At 32.6% G+C, this 19,475-nt stretch overlaps 2 protein-coding genes across 2 annotated transcripts; both read left to right on the plus strand.

Annotated features, from left to right (window-relative positions):
- Positions 1-1,017: 1,017 nt before the first annotated feature.
- LOC103485113 (stigma-specific STIG1-like protein 1) lies at positions 1,018-1,641 on the plus strand. Its single transcript, XM_008442584.3, has one exon. The coding sequence runs from the start codon at positions 1,087-1,089 to the stop codon at positions 1,504-1,506; it is 420 nt and encodes a 139-aa protein (XP_008440806.1). The 5' UTR covers positions 1,018-1,086; the 3' UTR covers positions 1,507-1,641.
- A 5,108-nt stretch (positions 1,642-6,749) lies between these two features.
- On the plus strand, positions 6,750-13,561 carry LOC107990316 (uncharacterized). The gene is made up of 5 exons (XM_051079767.1): positions 6,750-7,401; positions 10,956-11,435; positions 12,086-12,235; positions 12,340-12,785; positions 12,894-13,561. The coding sequence occupies exons 1-5, from the start codon at positions 6,750-6,752 to the stop codon at positions 13,554-13,556; spliced, it is 2,391 nt and encodes a 796-aa protein (XP_050935724.1). The 3' UTR covers positions 13,557-13,561.
- The last annotated feature ends 5,914 nt before the right edge of the window (positions 13,562-19,475 follow it).

Consider the following 19,475-nt stretch of genomic DNA (forward strand, 5'->3'; position numbering starts at 1 on the left):
TAGAAGCGACGATTTTGAATTGTCCAGAACCATCGTTCTTCCAAAATGGGTTTGTCCAAGCTGGCCTCTATTTTCATTTGGTGTGTAGTGAAGCATAGTGAACCCTGCGACCTAAAAGTTACCCTTTGTCTCCCTGCCACTCAGCACCATCACATTTTGGGAAGTATGTTGAATTTTTGTATATATATATTTTTACAAGGTATTTAAAATATGTATTAAAAATGCAAAAACCGATAAATTTGGGGCACGTACGCCCCTATGTAAATTGACTGGTGAGCTCAAATTTTGCTATATTATTATTTGCAATATTTTCCATGTAAAATATGATATAAAAATGACACGGTAAAACTAAAAAACATTAAGAAGAGACACTTTAGAAAATAACAAATTATTAAAACTACTCATACAATATAACAAAATCGGCCATCAACTCTTTACGGTTCATTTAAGTTTTTTTTGTTATATTTTATAAATATATATATTTTTTAGTATTCATAACAATTTCTTTGTTTAAAAACATCTATTCTCTCTCACACTTTGGTTATATTTGTAAATCTTGAAACCGTGTACCGTTAAATATTTTAATATGCTTGTTCTTTTGGTTAACCTTTAAATTTTCAAAGGAAAAAAGAACTCAAAAAAGTATGTGAAAAGAAACTCAAAAAAGTTAGATATTAAAAAGGGAAGAAACGGCGAAGAGGAGTTCAAACAATAATATAAAAACAATGAAAAAGTCAAAGACATAAAGAAATGATAATAAAAAGAAATTTAGTGCATGTTTAGCTTCTTTTTAATTTTTTTTTTTTTTTTTTTGTAAGAAAACCCACATGGAGTCCACGCATCTTCCCTTGCCTAATAACATAACATAACATAACAAAACCTAACACGTTTTAGCCCATAATTCTTCTTCATGGTCGCTGTTTTAGACTCATCCACTATCATAATTTCCCTTCAACTACAACTATATATACCCATCTTCATCTCTACAATAATCCCAAACCATTCTTCTGATATCTCTTGCATTCCTTCATATCCTTTTCCCTCTAACATTACCTATTACTCAATTCTCATTCCCAAGAAAAAAAAATGATGTGTTTTGTAAAGCTATTCTTTGTTGTGGTCTTGTTTACATCTCTTTTCTCATCTCATGCATCTAAAGAGCATGATAAAATGGAAGATGTAGTTATGCTAACGTCGCTTCGAGGGAGGAGGGGCTTCTTCTCTTACAAGTTTAAGCCTTTTCAAGCAGCAATGACATGTGATAGAAATATAAAAGTGTGTCGAGCTGAAGGCAGCCCTGGCCGCAATTGTTGCCAGAAGAAGTGTGTGGATTTGAAAAGAGATAGATATAACTGTGGGAGGTGTGGCAGGAAATGCAAGTACTCGGAGGTATGCTGTAAAGGGAAGTGTGTGAATACAATGTTTAATAGAAAGCATTGTGGAGGTTGCAACAATAAGTGCAATAGAGGAAGTTTGTGTGTCTATGGCATGTGTGGTTATGCCTAAATGATCATAGGGGAACACAAAACATGATCATTAATTGTGTGATTGTATTCTGCGTTGATTATTCTTTATTGCTTTGTTTTATATCATTCAAGATATATACATGATTATTAAGATTCTTGGGATTTTAGTGATTCATTCTATCTTTTTTAGTTGAACAACGTTGATAGTATTTGAATTTATGACGTTTTGATAGAGAACTAATGTCTTAATGCATCGTCAAGTTGACGACTTGAATGTTTACACGCATATTAATAAATTTGAAAAAATTATAACTGTAATATCGATGCATTAAATGAGAATGATTACTTTGGTACAAGTTTAAAAGGACATCTCAACTAAGTTGATATATCTTAAGCCTTTTCTATCTATGTATCTTGTATGGTCTCTATTCTTCATGAATAAAATTTTGGGCTGATGCAGTCTTTAGTATACCTAGGTTTTTGCTAAGGTAGCACTAAAGCTCTGCTTTGGTTTCTTTCTAAAAAAGAAAAAGAAAATTGATATATCCAGAGGTAATACCTTCATAATCACTCACATTCTATTTCCTTAAAAATTATTATCCCATTAAGTGTAACTCAATAATAAACTGTAATACACTTCTTTTAAAGTTGTTGCGCTAAAAATAATGTTTTTTTCCTAATGTATCATAATAGTAAATTTTATTAACTAAATAACATGTCGAAACTGTAAAAGATAAGAATTAGACTCGTCGAAAAAACAACTATAAATTCCAAGGAATTAATTGGTTTCCATTTCTTAATGATATTTTCCATGCATACTCCTTTTCGTCACATATTGGACAAGGGTTTTCTCTAGCTCATCTTTTTTTGTACTGCTTATATGGTTTCATCAGACACTCTTTGTATCTCTTATATTTTTTACTGAATTCATACTCTTGGTTTGGAGCATGATAAAGGTGTTAAAAAAGTGTCAATCTAGTTGAGATGTATGGGTGTACGTACCTCTGTATCCCTCTTTCTTTAATATTTTGTTAAAAAACTAAACAAGAAATAAAAGGAGGGAGGTATTAAAAATATCGATTCTTCCATTACACCATAACCACAAAAGTAAATAATGTACTATGTTTTTCTATTAATAAATTTGGGGCATAGCATACAGCTTATTCTTCTTCTTAATGGAGAAGGTGTGCTTTCTATGTTCCATGTTTCCTCTTTCAAAAAAAAAAAAAAGAAAAAACTGTTTTTCTATTATGTTTATAAGAAATTACTTTCTTTCAGAAAACTGCCCAATAACGTTAGTATCAAAATTTCATTAGTGTGTTAGATATTCTTATTAATATTTCTGCATTTTTATTAGCTCAACATTGATATAATGGAAGACTCAATATTTAAGAAATATTATTGTAAGAAACTTATGAAATTTTACTAAATTTTTATAGTGTAAAGTAACAACCTTTTAACTTTTAAAACTGAGTTGTTTTTCAGTAAAGAAAAAGTAATGCTTATTTACACATATAAATAAAAAGACAACCAGACAAAATTAAATTAGGATATGCATGGAAATGATTTCATTGATGTTACACTACATCACATAAAATCAAATCAGTCCCTTTCACCTAATTTATACATCAATCCATGTCCATGATTTTCAAAAGTTGATCTTTTCATTTAGTTGACAAAGATTACATTAATTAAGTTCATTTTTTACCTCGTTATTCAATCAATTCTTACGCACATAAGCTACTGCATCTATTTATAAAATAATATAAATGATATTGTAAATGTTGTCACATGCTCTAATTTTTCAGACATCAATTGTCATTTATTATTCATTCATATAGCTTTAGTACTAAATTACCTGTCACAATATCTTTTTATCAATTTCAATGGTCCAGGGATCAAATAAAACTTTTAATAACCCTCATTTTTAATATTATCCTATACTTCACGGTTTTTATTGAATATATTTTGAAGTGGAGATAAAGGATGCTAAAAAAGTGTCCATATAGTGAGGCGATGCTTGAATGTATCTACTAATTCAAGTCATATCTCTTTCTAAAATACGAAACTTTTCCTAAACGATAGTAAAAATTTCAGTCAAAGTTTAGGAATATTTTATATAATTAAATCAACCATTTAATTAATTGAAGGTATATTGGCCTGGCTATACTTATTAATGTAAAGAATTAAAAGAAAGTTTCAAAAGACCATGCAAGTATTCCCTTCTTGGGGAAAATTCATTACAGTTTATATATATATATATAAATGTATGTATGTATGTATATGTATATTTAAATTAAACCTAATTTATTTTGAAAAAGTGGATACAAAGTTCAACTATTCATAATGGTCAATGTCGTCGTCAATCAAGCTCATAATTTAGTCATAATATTCAAAAGTCAAAAGTAGGTATCGAAGTTTCAGCTTTGACAAAATCAAAATCTCTATTTAGCTAAGAAGTAAAGAAGTTGGTTTTATAACTAATTGATTCAAGTCTTAATTTTTGTACCAAATAGCAGCCTAATCTTACCAGAAAAATACCCATATTAAATAATGACCATAATCCATGTTTGTAACTTTATGAATTCCTATTCTGAAAGAAAGAAAAACTAACTTTATAAATTTCAATTGGAAAGCAATATACCACGTAAGAAGTTGCACAACATGCATGAAGCTTAATAGTTGTAACTTTTTTTTTTCGGAACAGTAAACAACCAGAGGGAATTAAGAGATGAGTAGACGGCCCGAAATATCTTACCTACGTTGATACATCCGTAACACTTCAATCAAATCTCGAACCCCATATTTGTAAATACTTTCAAAATTTTAAAATAAAAAAAAAAGAGTCCTAATCTTAAAATTCCAGGATGAAAATGTAAAATTCAGATTAAAAATCAAGACTAATCGTACTGGGTATATGTAGCATTTTAGGGATAATAAATATGATGCGTTTAACACAACATTTTATAAAAATTTGTTAATAATGTACCATTAATTAATGTTAGATTCTATCGAGCATGAATAAATTTCTATCACTAATAGGCTCATTCTGCTAGCAATATTATCTATTATTGATATTCTTTAGAAAGTTAAATTTAAATTATTCTATATTGTACTATATCAGTAAAGTAAATTGAAGTTGATTGCTATAATTTGGAAAGTGTCGTTTGAATTTTAGATGGGATATGTCTCTAATTATTAAACCCCAAATCGAGAAGTCGGATTAATTAAAAGAAACAAAGATATTAGAACAGATGGGAAATGCATGGTATTATTCAAAAAGGTGTGTGAAAATACTTAAAACTCAAATATTAGAAATATTTAATTACATTGTCAAAAAAACGCAGAGAGATAGCAAATATGGAAGAAAATTCAAATAATATAAAATTAAGGTGAAGGTCAAAGAAAGAATATAAATAAAGATATATGCCATAGTGCTAGTGCAGCGTCGTCTATGCCACACATGTGGACACTTTATTTTTCAAACTCTAATAAACAAATGAAAAGATCAAACACGTTTTAATCCAATTCTTAATAGTTGTTGTTTTAGACTCTCATCCACCTCTCTACAACTCTGTTAATAATGTTTGTTGTTTTAGGGTCTACTAATCTTCTCTGCAGCTCTTGCAAGAAGAAGTGTTCGAGAGTTTGTCTACTCTTGCAAGGACTGTGTGAAATTTGATGAAAAACCGATTAATTGTTTGAGGTAAATGCAAGTATATTGGTTCTCTTGACACTAAGATATTGTAGGATCAGACAAATCTTATCGGAACGTAATTCTGTTGTTAAGTGTACTTGGACGAAGTAGTATTAAATTGTGCGACCATTTACTTGAAAAGTTCTAGTGATGCACTTCTTTCTTTATAAAAGAGTAAAGAAACATATAGATGTCTACCATTAATTTAGGAGACAATCTTCCAACCCAAAAAAGAAGATATCAACAAATCAAAATCATTCCTAAAAGCTAGCTAAGCACATTCTCTTGTGTGGTAATCCCATCTCATTCTCTTCTGAACGCAACCAGACAACTTTGAATGATAAACATTACACCAAACAAGTAATTCGATTCCATGCAAAACACAAAGAGAACAACCAAAAATCTTCCCTAAGCATATAAAAAAAGAGTATAGTTCTTGCCTTTGATCTCACTCCCTGATAAAAGAGAGGATATGTGCGATCAAAAAAGAAGGTATTGGACAATTACTGCAAGACATTAAAATAAGAAAAAAAGATATTTCTTCTTGATTTTTATCTGATCTAACACACATATAGATACACACAGTCACAATCACAGTACAGTAAGTTGTTTGAAACTTATTTAAAAAATCAATAATAATATTAACATATTATTACTATAAGATTTAAGCAACTTTAGGGCAGCGGCAGATCCAAAACCTCACAATGGATACAAAATGATAAAGTTGGAAGTATAGATAGATCATAAACTTAATATTTACTATAGATAGATCATAAACTTAATATTTACTATGTCCACCAATTCTCTATTTTAGTGTTTAATATATACCAAAAATATCAATTATGTATTTAATAGGTTTCTTGAATATCTGAAAAAAAATATTGTTTTTTTTTTTAACTATTGGGAGAAAATAACCCTAAAAGTTTATGTTATTTTTATAATTTTTTAAAGAAATAGGAAACATTAATAATTATAAAGTGAAAAAAGAAACAAAAGCATTATTAAACTGACCCTAAAATTAAATGACCTATTTCTATTTAATTTCTTTTCATGTTAGTGTTTTCTTTTATTAAATATTATGGTTCACTTAATTCACACATTGTACTTCCTTTTCTTTTCTGTTCTTTTTTTTTTTTTTTTAATAAAGCTTATTGGACAAGCTTTTGTTTTTTGTTTTAATTATAAAAGCTTATTTATGTCTTTTGTTCTCCTTTATGTTTTTGTTTCTTGGACAAACATCAATAATATATACCCTTGAACTTATAAAATTATTCAAGGATTAATTCTTTAAGTTTATTTAATTTTTTTTAAACTTCGATTTTACAATAAAGTAAACGTGCACAAAGAAATTTTTTAAAGAAATACTAACTATAAATCTAAATTGATTGGTTTAGGAAAATTTAGTAGATTTTATTGATAAGCTTCAAAAGTTTATAAAAGTGAAACATAATAGAGAATGTAAATTGTTACACATACAAAAGTTGAAGGTTTAAATTAATATCCCCTGATGACTGTTTTCTTTTTAGGCAATGTAGATAACAAAAAAAAAAAAAAAGTTTATTTTTAGATAAAGATGCATATGGGTTATGGTAGCTAAAGAAGCAATTTCCTATCTTTGGAGAAATTTCCTATGGAAAGGTAGCTGCGGTATAAAAGGGTCTCACTTAATCAACTGGTCAACAGTTACAAAGCCTAAGGAGGAGGGTGGGCTGGGTATCTCGAGACTCCAAGTAACAAATCAAGCTCTCTTATCTAAGTGGCTTTGGCGCTACTATTCGGAGCCTAATTCACTTTGGAGGAGGTTAATCCATATCAAGTATAAAGGTAAACACCCAGGGGACCTTCCATCAAACATTTCCTTTAGCTCCTCAAAAGCCCCGTGGAGATCTATTATCAACAACATTGACTGGTTCAAAAGTAATCAAGGTTGGGATTTGAACAATGGAGATCAAATCTCCTTCTGGTATTCTAACTGGTCTCCAGAAGGATGTCTCTCTACTGCCTATCCCAGACTTTTTGCCATCTCTATCGACAAAGAATCCTCAATCAAGGATGTGTGGAACTCATACAGCAATCAATGGGAAATTACTTTTAGAAGAAAGTTGAACGATAGAGAGCTTAGTACATGGCAGAAAATTTTAGAGAATCTTCCTATTCCGAGAACTAACAGAGGACCAAGTAAACCTACCTGGATTCCCGACAGCAAGAAATTCTTCTCCATCGCCTCTGCTAAAAGTTGTATCTCCCATCAGCCGGATCGTTCCGTAGTGAATCCTCGAGTAAAGCTGCTTGATTTAATTTGGAAAACTCACGTTCCTATGAAGATAAAATTCTTCATGTGGTGCCTGGTTCAAAGAAAGTTAAACACTATGGAGGTCATTCAGCAAAGAATGCCAAATACGCTTCTTCAACCAAATTGGTGCGTTCTCTGCAAAAAAGAAAGCAAAACGGGAGCTCACCTTTTCCTTCACTGTGATCTGGTGAAACCCCTGTGGTCCCTCCTCCAACGATCTCTCAATTTCGCCCCCATTTCCGACGACTTTGAAGCGATGTTCTCCTTCTTCCTCTCCCTAAACCAATCCCTCCCGAAGCACAAGGTCGCCTTAGTGGTCTGATAGCAATTCTTTGGGGTATTTGGGCAGAGAGAAATAATAGAATCTTTGATTCTTTAAGTTATCAAAAATCTATAGATAACTTATGGGATGACTGCAAAATTCTCATAGGAAATTGGTGTAGTAGAGATCCTACTTTCAAAAATTATTCAGCAGCTACTATTGCTCTTAATCTTAACGCATTCTGTAATTAGCGTTTGGGCTTTTCTCTAGCCCTTCATTAATAATATTCTAGTTTGGTCTTAGGTTTCGTCCTAAGGTCAAACTAGCCGTTTCCTTTTCTAAAAAAAAGAAGCAACCATAACACCAACTTTATTGATGATAATGGAGTTACAAGCAAGCTGGAGAGGAGCCCAAAGAAAGTACATAGGATTAATGCAAAAAGGCTTAAATGTTTAAAGAGATAGTAGCTTGACAATATGTTAGAGGCTCGAAACTATAGATATACATAATTCAAAATATTTGCATATTTATATTACCATGTTTGTTTTGTAGGAATATTTTTTTTTTGTAGATATTAGAAATATTAATGATTTTTTTTTATTTCATAGGATTTCTAAAACAAAATGTCTTAAATTTACATAATGTTCCAAAAACTCATTATTTATTAATTTATAGTTAATTTGATATATAATTTAAACCTTATATAAAATATTTGTTTAATCAATTTGAATTTATATATTATTTCTAAATATTTTTTAACAAAATAATATATCATAAATTAAGATTTTTGTATAAAATAAATATTAATTTAAATTTGAATTTGAATATCTAATAAGAATTACGGTAAAAAAAATGACATATATGGTTGACTGTTTATTTAACTACATAACGAAAATAAAATTAATAAAATAAAAAAATAAAAGGACAAAAATGTAAAAGGAGGATTTCGAAAATCTGAAAATCCTTGTTTATTGAGGGTATCCAAAACTCTCTAGATGCTCGTCGTCTAGATATCTTGGGATGTCTGAAAATCTTTAGATGTTGGGACATCTTACAATATTGCAAAACAAATACGGTAGTGATTTTACAATATTGTGAAACTTATTGAGTCTTGTGTTTGGGCTTATCTCTAGCCCTTTTTGGTTGTTCCTTGATTTGTGTACTGTATTTCTTTATCATCAATGAAATAGGAATGATAAGAGTACTAAGAATGTGTTAACCTAGTAGAGATGTCGGGGTGCACTTGCTAACTCATCATATCTTTTTCGAAAAGAATACAGTAGTGATCTAGATGCTCACTCCATGGAAGTCTAGAATGTCTATGAAATAAACGACACTTAATGTTTAGAGGTAGAATCTTTTTTTTGTTATTCTATTTTTTTATGTTCAATCATAATTTATATTTGGACAAATCTCACTTTATACTCCTAAATTTTGGGGTTTATATCCATTTAAACCTTAAACTAATAATTATATATATCAATTTAAACTCTAAACTTTAGGGTTTGTATCAAAGGATGAGTGATAGGATGAATGAATGTTAAGAATATACTCAAATACTATATTAATTTGTTTTTTAAACAAAGAGATATTTTACTATATTTTGATTGATTTTGCTATATTTAAGAATAGCTCAATTTTTGGTCCATTTTAAAGAATCTTATTCTGGAAGCCTCTAAAAAGGCAACAATTTGAACTTTACTCGTCCGTGTTCTCTTCCTACCATTTTTCTTTTCTTTTTACGCTGGGAAGACGTAAGAAATAAGAGGGTGTTATCTTATGTACTATAAAGGCAGCAAAATATATGAATTTAGAAGTTGTGTAGTACTTAATTCCGAAACCAGTTTGAGTGAAGAGAAACTTTTGAAAGATCAAAAAATTGGAGGAGGCCGATACGGGAAGTTCAATAAGGTATGATATTCCAATACTTGAAGGACCAACCATCCCTGAAGTCTGTAAGCTGCACTCAGACAACACAACAGTATGTTCATCCATCTACTTATATTCCCCTTATAATTCATGCCCTTCCTTAACTTTACACCCACTCTCCCTACATTCTTATTGCGAACGCTCCTAATTTTTTTTTTTTTAAGAAAAAACTTCTACAGTAATTGTTACTGGATATATATTAATAATTTGTGAATATTAAAATATTGCTACATGGTTCTTGTACGTTTTATATAGATGAGAAGTCAATATGTATATATTTTAGAAAAGTTGTGAAGTTTTAAAATGAGATATTCGGGGGGCAGGGGGGTTCGGTAGAAACTTACAAGATATGAGACTTTTAGGCCCGGTATCCCAATTTTATTAATTCAAGGTAGTTACAAAGCGAGGCTAGAGTTAAGCCGAGTAAGATTCAATACATGACCAACTGCAAAAAGCATTTAAATTCAAAGAAATTGTACTTTGGCTTAGACTTAAAATAGGCAATGCCTATTTGACCACGTGCCAGCAAGGTTGCAAATATTCTCCCAACTTCTCATCACCTTGATTTGTTACTTGTTGAAAATCATGTTATTTAAAAAATAGGGGTCTTAAAAAATATAAAAAATCGGCAAAATATTTAAACTGTATATAACAATTTTGAAAATGGAAAAAACCTGAAGCCCAACGTGTAAAATACCAAAAATGTCTTCTCAACAATGCGCATAATATATTTGTAACGCGATTTGCTACACGATCGTTTAGATTTTATTTTTCAAAATTTGGTATAAATAATTTTTTTCAATATTCTTTATACATGATCTTTTAGTTTTGGTTACTCTAATTTAAGTGCCTAACCAATTTTTTCGATTCTTATACACCATCATATTTGGTTACATAATCTAAACGTAAAAGAAAGACGATACGATGCATGCAGTGAATGAAAAAAAGACGATACAATGAAAAAAAAAAAGAAAAGAAGAAAGAGAAAGAAGACATACACACATCTAAAAAAGAGACATACAAAGAAGTAGATTTAGTTACCCAAATCTAAAATCAGAAAAAAAAAATGGAAAAAATTGCAACTAAAAAAGAAAATAATAATAATAATAATAATAATAATAATAATAATAATAATAATAATAATAATAATAATAATAATAATAATAATAATAATAATAATAATATTATTATTATTATTATTATTATTATTATTATTATTATTATTATTATTATTATTATTATTATTATTATTATTATTATTTTCATCATCATCATTGTTATTATACTCTGTTTATTTGGTATGTGTAGCAAAAACGGAGGAAGAAGACGGATTCGTTCGAGAAGCTGATCGGTTAAGAAGAGCTGCTATAAAGGGCGACTGGAAGACTGCAAACTCCATAATTAGCAAATATCCATCGGCTGTCACATTGCAAGAAGACTGTTTTATAACAGCTCTTCATCTTGCTACTGTTTGTGACCAATTCTCTTTTGTTGAAAAGTTGTTAAAACTTACCTCTGCATCTGACTTAGCTGTCAAAGTTGAAGGATTAACAGTTTTGACTTATGTCGCTGCTTCAGGAGTTGTAAGAATTGCTAAATTAATGGTTGACAAGAATTGCCAACTTCCAAATATCATTAATGATGATAAAAATTTCCCACTTTTATTGGCGGTAGTTTTCAAACGCAAAGACATGGTTTCCTTCCTATTCGGCAAGACTAATTTTGAAGCTCTAGAGACTAGTGGACAAATTAAACTTCTCACGTTCACTCTCCTCGCTGATTATTATGGTTCTGATTCTAAATCCCTTATATAACTTCTTTGATTAATTAGGGTCCTGTGATCGTGTTTGGTAACCCATTTATTCTGTTCTGTGTTTAAAAACTAAATTTTTAAAAAAGAAAATACAAAGAGTTGGCAGGTGTACTTGCACATCTTCACTGGCTCGTGGACATCCCTTTAACATCCTGAAAAATAATATTTAAACAATAAATGTGCTTGGTAACTAATTCACATATCTAGTTTTTGTTTTTAATAAGCAAGAAACTTAACAAGAAAAGAATGAAGACTGAAATTTGGGAAGATATCACTTCTCTCATCGGTTTTTGGAGCACTGGATCCAAACTTTTCTTTGATTATTGTGCTAGCTCTATTGTTCTTAACATTATTAGAGCTTTTATTCGAATATTTGGATCTACTTGGGCTTCTCTCTAGTCCATTTTTATTTTGTTTCTGGCTTCTTGTAACAATTCTTTCGATATCAATTAAGTGGGGATGATAAGAGTGCTAAAGTGATGTTCACCTTATGGAGATGTCTAGGTGCACCTACGTACCTATCTTTCTTAAAAAAAAAAGAGCAAAATTAAAAAAAAAAAAACAAAATATTGAAAGGGTTATTAAACGGGCTTAAATACTAACTTATCCCGTTAATTTACTGTAGATGTAGCTTTCCAGATTTTAAAACTCAAACCTGAATTAGCAAAGGAGAGGAATGCAGAAGGTTACACAGCTCTCCATGTACTAGCTTCCAAGCCATCTGCAATTAGTAGCAGCAAGGAGCTTAGCTCTTGGAAAAAACATATGAACTCCTGTAATAATACATCAACTTTTAATTTAGTTTCTTCTCATTTGGCGGATACGTAAAAATAATATTTAGAAATGTATACAGCTAAATCTTTTGTGTATTTGCTATAGGGTTCAATGGAATTTACAATAAAGCTCTAATGCAGACATTAGCCCATCAAATTGTTGATCTTTTATGGAATCATGTTACAGAACATCTTTCCCTAAATGAGGTCGCAGATCTAATTGGATCACCCACATCAATGTTGTTCGCTGCAGCAGAAGTTGGAAATGTCGAGTTCCTGCTAATAATTTTTCGCCAAGATCCACAATTAGTAATGCATACTGTTAAGGATAATAAAGCAAGCATATTTCATATAGCAGTTCAAAATCGACAAGAAAGTGTGTTCAGTCTTATATATGAGATAGGAGGGTTGAAGGATGTTATCGCCTTTATGAAGGATGATAAAACTGATTGCAACATATTACACTTAGCTGGAATGTTAGCAGCTCCACATCACTTGAGCAGAGTGTCAGGAGCAGCTTTACAAATGCAACGAGAGCTTTTGTGGTTCAAGGTACGACCATTTTTGGTGCATACATTTGAACTTTTTTCTTTTTCATACTATATATAATAATATCATTATTGTGTTAAAATTTGAAATTATGTTGTAATTAACTTCAAGGAAGTAGAGAAAATCGTTTATAGCTACTATACTGGAGAAAAATGTAAGGGTCTTCCAAACCTTACTGGAGGGGAGACAAAATTATTAGATCCCGCTGATACACTCACACCTCGGCAACTCTTCTCAAGACAGCACAAACAACTACTAAAGGACGGCGAGGAGTGGATGAAAAGTACGGCAAACTCATGCATGGTTGTGGCAACTTTAATCACGACGGTGGTTTTTGCGGCGGCGTTCACATTTCCCGGAGGCAACAATGATAAAGATGGTACTCCTATTTTCCGACAGAATCAAGCATTCACGGTGTTCATAATATCAGATGTTGCTGCTCTAGTATTGTCTACAACTTCCATACTCACCTTTTTGTCAATTTTGACGTCGCGCTATGCTGAAGAAGATTTTTTGATGTCGTTGCCAGGCAAGTTATTGTTTGGGTTACTGACATTGTTTGTTTCTATTGCATGCATGGCGGTGGCTTTCAGCATGACCTTCTTTATTGCGTATGATAAAACAAACGCAAAGTTACCATTGGCCATTGCAGCAGTGACCGTCGTACCTATTGGATGTTTTTGTGTATTTCACTTTAGACTCATCGTTGATATATTGCGATCTGCTTATTGGTCTTATTTCTCTTTTAGAAAACGCAATATAAAGCTATTTTAGTGCAATCGCACTTATGCATATCTATCTAACTTTGTTGTTTTTCTAAAATGTTTATCACCCTGTAATCTGGGCTTGGCTTAAGCCCTCTCTACTATGTTACTATTAATAAAATTTGGGGCATAGCATGCAGCTGATTCTTCTTCTTAATGGAGAAGGTAAGCTTGCTAGGTCCTGCTGTTTCCTCCTTCAAAAAAAAAAAAAAAAAAGTGTCACCCTGTGTAAGCCCCAATTTTTAATTTTTGAACTTTCTTTATGGAGAAGAATTTTGAATAATTGTGAACTAGAGAGGAAAAAGAAATTGGAATTGACATTCACAATCTACAAGTTGTTCATAAAAGGACAAAGGTATGACCATTTATTCACTACTTTTGCTGTTGCCGTATAAATTTGGGATAAGATTGCTCATTTGTTGAACTGGCGCCATAACCATCATTCAAACACTGTCTCTCTCTGTGTTATTTTCTAGAGTAAAAATAAATATTGCAATGGAAAATTGAAGACAAATTCATTTCAATTACATTCAAAGAAAAATACAGTATTTAAAGTCTTAAAAATAACTACCCACTAACATCATGACCCTAAACTTTCTCCACTAACATCATGACCCTAGACTTTCTCCATGATTACAAATCATGAATGACTAATTCCTAAGAAATAGGAACAAACTTGGACTAAATTAACTTAACAAAGATAAACACACATGAGCATGTTTCAATCCTAAAGCACTTTCTTAACACTCCTCCTTGCTTTAGGAGTTGCAAACACCAAGTTTTGACCTTAGAAACTCGAACTTGCAAGTAGGCAACGGTTTAGTTAATATGTCTGCAACTTGATCTTCTGTTTTGCAGTAGACAAGAATCACCTCTCCACTTTTCTGCACTTCCCTTAAAAAAAATAACTTGATGTTAAAATGTTTAGTCTTCTTATAAAACACAGGATTATGAGAAATAGCAATAGCCGCTTTGTTATCAACAAGAATCTCCGTGCTTTTCTTCTGCTCCAGATCAAGGTCAAGTAAAATTTTCCTCAGCCATAAAGCTTGATTGGCAGTAGCTGTTGCAGCAATAAATTCTGCTTCAGCAGTGGACTGGGCTACAATCTCTTGCTTTTTCGAGCTCCAAGAGAAAACACCAGAGCTAAGAGTAAAACAGTAACCTAAAGTGCTTCTCATATCATCAATGGAACCTCCCCAATCACTATCAGAAAAACCAATCAGTTTGAACTCCTTGCCCCTAGTGAACTTAACACCAAAATCACTTGTGCCTTTGACATATCGTATCACTCTTTTTGCTGCCTTAAGATGTAATTCACTTGCACAATGCATGAAACGAGACAAAATACTCACAGCATTCAAAATATCAGGTCTTGTTGCTGTGAGATACATCAAGCAACCAATTAAACTCCTAAAATATCCTTCATCAACTTTGTCAGCACCATCTTCTTTGCACAACTTCTCTTTTTGATTCATTGGAGTGCTTACAGCCTTACACTCATCCATCTTAAACTTCTTTAGTATTTCCTTTGCATATTTTTTCTGGCAAATGAAAACTTCACCTTGCCCTTGCTTGATCTCTATGCCAAGGAAGTAGGACATGAGCCCGAGATCTGTCATTTCAAACATCTTCATCATCTCCCATTTGAAATTTTGAATATGATCTGCATTGTTTCCTGTAACCAGTAGGTCATCAACATACAGTGAAACAATAAGAATGTTAGTACCATTGTGCTTAACATATAAGGTTGATTCTGATAGACTTTTCAAAAATCCCAAGCTCAGTAAATGTTCATCAATTTTGCTATACCAAGCTCTTGGAGCTTGTTTTAAACCATAAAGAGCCTTCTTGAGAAGATAGACTTTATTTCTTTCACCTTGCTTCTCACATCCTTCGGGCTGCTCAACATAAATTTCTTCTTGTAAGACACCATTCAAAAAAGCTGATTTGACATCCAACTGATACAATTTCCACCCCTTTTGTGCAGCTATTGCAAATAGTAACCTGATTGTGTCCATTCTAGCAACAGGAGCAAAAGTATCAGAGTAATCAACACCAAAGATTTGAGCATACCCTTTAACCACAAGCCTGGCTTTGTGCTTGTTAATCGAGCCATCAGCATTAAGCTTGGTTCTAAACACCCATTTAACTCCAATTACCTTCCTATCTTGAGGTCTGTCAACAAGGATCCAAGTTTTGTTCTTCTCTATCATTGACAACTCCTCCTCCATTGCAGCTATCCACCTTTGATCTTTCTTTGCTTCTGCATAGTTTGCAGGTTCACACACAGCAACATTGCACCTTTCATAAATATCAGAAAGCAACCTTGTTCCTCTCACGGAAGCATCATCTACTATTTCATTCTGCCTGTCATCTTCCTCTTCAATGCTTGAATCAAAAAACTTGAATTTCATCTTTTCCAAGGTCTGACCTTTCTTCTCTGCATCATCAAAGTTCCACTCTTCATCTTCCTCGAAGTGAACATCCCTGCTCACGACAATCTTTCCAGTTTGTGGTTGGAAAATTTTATAGGCTTTGCTGATAGAACTATAGCCTATAAAGACACCCGGTGAAGCTCTCCTATCAAGTTTGTCACGCTTGCTCTGTGGAACATGAGTGAAACACAAACAACCAAATACTTTGAGAAATTTCAATGATGGTTTGTACCCATACCATGCCTCAAATGGTGTCTTTTCCTTCAATGCTTTTGTGGGAAGCCTATTTTGAAGAAATACAGCTGTATTTGCTGCCTCTGCCCAAAACTTCTTTGGCAAACTCTTTTCATGCAGCATGCATCTTGTCATCTCCATGATGTATCTATTTCTCCTCTCACTAACTCCATTTTGTTGAGGAGTGTAAGGAGCTGTAAGTTGATGTTTTATGCCTGAATCTTCACAAAACTTGTCAAATTCTGCCGAAACATACTCCTTCCCATTGTCAGACCTTACCATTTGAATTTTGCAACCACTTTCATTTTCAACTCTTGCCTTGAACTTCCAAAAGACATGAGCAACCTCTGATTTAAACTTCAAGAAAAAAATCCAGCACATTCTGGTGAAGTCATCAATAAAAGCAATATAATAGAGACTACCTTTTAAAGAAGGTGTTCTCTGAGGACCTGCAACATCTGTGTGAATGAGCTGCAATTTTTTAGTGGCTCTCCAAGATGACTTGGGAAATGACTTCCTATTTTGCTTTCCAAAATGACACGCTTTGCAGCTTGAGATTTCTTCACTAAGCTTGGGAAAATCAAGTGCCAACTCCGTTAGTTGTAGCAGCCCTTGATGATGATAGTGACCGACTCTTTTGTGCCAAAGCTGTGTTTCATCTTCTTTGAGAGCAAAAACAGATTGCTTCTCCTCTAAAGGATTAAGTGAAAAACTTTTTCCTTTCATTTTTACTTTGAAAATATCTTGATTTGCTGCATCCTTAATCAAGCAATATTCATTTTCAAAAGTAACTTTAAAACCTTTTTCAATAAGTTGACCCACACTCAACAAATTTTGGTTAATGTCAGGTACAAAAAGAACATCTTGTATATGCTTTGTACCTTTACAACTGGCAATCGCAATAGTCCCCTTTCCTTTGACTGAGATGTAGTCTCCATTGCCAATTCTGACTTTGGTGATATTTGTTGGCTTCAGATCTTTAAACAACTCCTTGTCATGAGTCATATGGTTGGTACATCCACTGTCAATCAGCCAGCTTTCATTTGACTCACCACCCACGAAGCATGTTGCCACAAACAATTGATCCTCCTCCTCCTCCTCCTGATAAGCAATTTTGGCCTCTACACCTTGTTGTTGATTATTGTTCCTGCAAATTACAGCTTCATGCCCCATTTGGTTACATTTGGTGCACTTGGCGTTTGGTCTCCTCCAGCATTTAAAAGGAGGATGACCCTGTTTATTGCAATGTGAACAGGGAGGATAGGATCCCTTCTTGACTCCTGCTTTGTTGTAAGTTGAAGATTCTCTAGTAGAAATTTGATTCTTCTTGAAAAACTTCTTCTTCTTATTGTTCCTAACGTTCTCATGATGCTTCGCTGGCAAGGCTCCTTCAACAGCACCTTCTTGCCTCATGGCTCTTCTTTGTTCCTGCGCTTGCAAAGCATTGAGTATCTCTGCAAGAGTGATTTGAGTCAAATCTTTGGTATTTTCTAAGGCAGAAATAGATGCCTCAAATTTTTCAGGCACTGATACAAGAATTTTTTCTACAATTCTTGAGTCCTTGAACACAGAACCAAGTAATCTGATTTGGTTTGCAATGTCCAATAACCTAACAGAATACTCTTTAATTGATTCTGTTTCCTTCATCTTCTGCAACTCGAATTCTCGAATCAAGTTTAGCACACGCATTCCTTTGATTCTTTCATCTCCCTCATATTCTGACTTGAGATAATTCCATATCTCATATGCTGATCTCAGAGTCATAATTCTAGTGAAGATAGTAGATGAGACTGCAGCAAACAGACATGCCTTTGCCTTGGATTTCTTTGTCTTCTTCTCCTTTTGCGCTTTGATTTGTGCCATGGTAGGATTGTCTGGAAGAGCAGGAATTTCATAATCCTCTTCCACTGCTTCCCAAATGTCCAAAGCTTCCATATAAGCTTCCATACGAACTGCCCAAACTTGGTAGTTGTCTCCATCAAATATCAATGGAGAAATTGAAGTGAAACTAGAACTTGTTATGGCGTCCATGACACAACAACTCACACTCACAGATCCCTTAAGAAGAGAGCTCTGATACCAATTGTTATTTTCTAGAGTAAAAATAAATATTGCAATGGAAAATTGAAGACAAATTCATTTCAATTACATTCAAAGAAAAATACAGTATTTAAAGTCTTAAAAATAACTACCCACTAACATCATGACCCTAAACTTTCTCCACTAACATCATGACCCTAGACTTTCTCCATGATTACAAATCATGAATGACTAATTCCTAAGAAATAGGAACAAACTTGGACTAAATTAACTTAACAAAGATAAACACACATGAGCATGTTTCAATCCTAAAGCACTTTCTTAACACTCTGCAATGATCTTAGTTGCATAAATCAGAAAAATAGGAAAGGATCCATCCTGTTCAAAACCATTGTGGTTTCTCTATAGACCATTTGTTTGGAAAGGAAGCACAGAATCTTCAACAGTCATGAGAGATCGGAATCTGAAATCAGGGATAATATCAAAGCTCTCACAAGCTTTTGGAGCAGCCGAGCTAAACTTTTCTCAGATTATAATGCTAATACGGTTGCTTCAAATATCCAAGCTTTTGTATAATACATTGGGTTTGATGGACTATTCTCTATTTCAGATCCTTGCTTCTTGCACTGATTTTCGTTTGATATTAATTAAGTGGGAATGACGAGTATGCTAAGGGGTTGTCCATCTAATGGAGATGCCCGGATGCATCTGGTGTTCTCCTAATGTAGATATTCGGATGCACCTAATCCATTGTATCCTTAAAAAAAAAAAAAAAAGACAAAAAAGAGGGTTTGTGGTGATCCATTGTATCCTTTAAAAAAAAGGACAAAAAAGAGGGAAAAGAAAAAGTAAAAAGAGAAGGAAAATTTGGGTTAGTAAAAAATTATGAAAGAAAGGTAAAAAAAACCATGAAAAAGAAGAAGAGTAAAAAGAAAACTCAAATCTTCATTTATCCCCCTCCTTTCCTTCTTCCATTTCCATCTCTCACTGTTTTCATCCTCAACCACGTTTGACGGCAACACCCCATCAAACCCTCCCTCCGACAAAGACTCTTTTGATTATTTGTTCGAGACTTTATATGTAATTTTAATTTGATTAGAAATGTTTGAGAATTCTGAGACGATTTGTTACAGATATTTTCTTCCTAATTTATTAATTTTCACAGGTTGGATCTTCTTATTCCAAATATTTGCTCAAGGACTAAACATGGGTAGATG

The sequence above is a fragment of the Cucumis melo genome, chromosome 12 (genome assembly GCF_025177605.1).
Source record: "Cucumis melo cultivar AY chromosome 12, USDA_Cmelo_AY_1.0, whole genome shotgun sequence".
NCBI lineage: Eukaryota > Viridiplantae > Streptophyta > Magnoliopsida > Cucurbitales > Cucurbitaceae > Cucumis > Cucumis melo.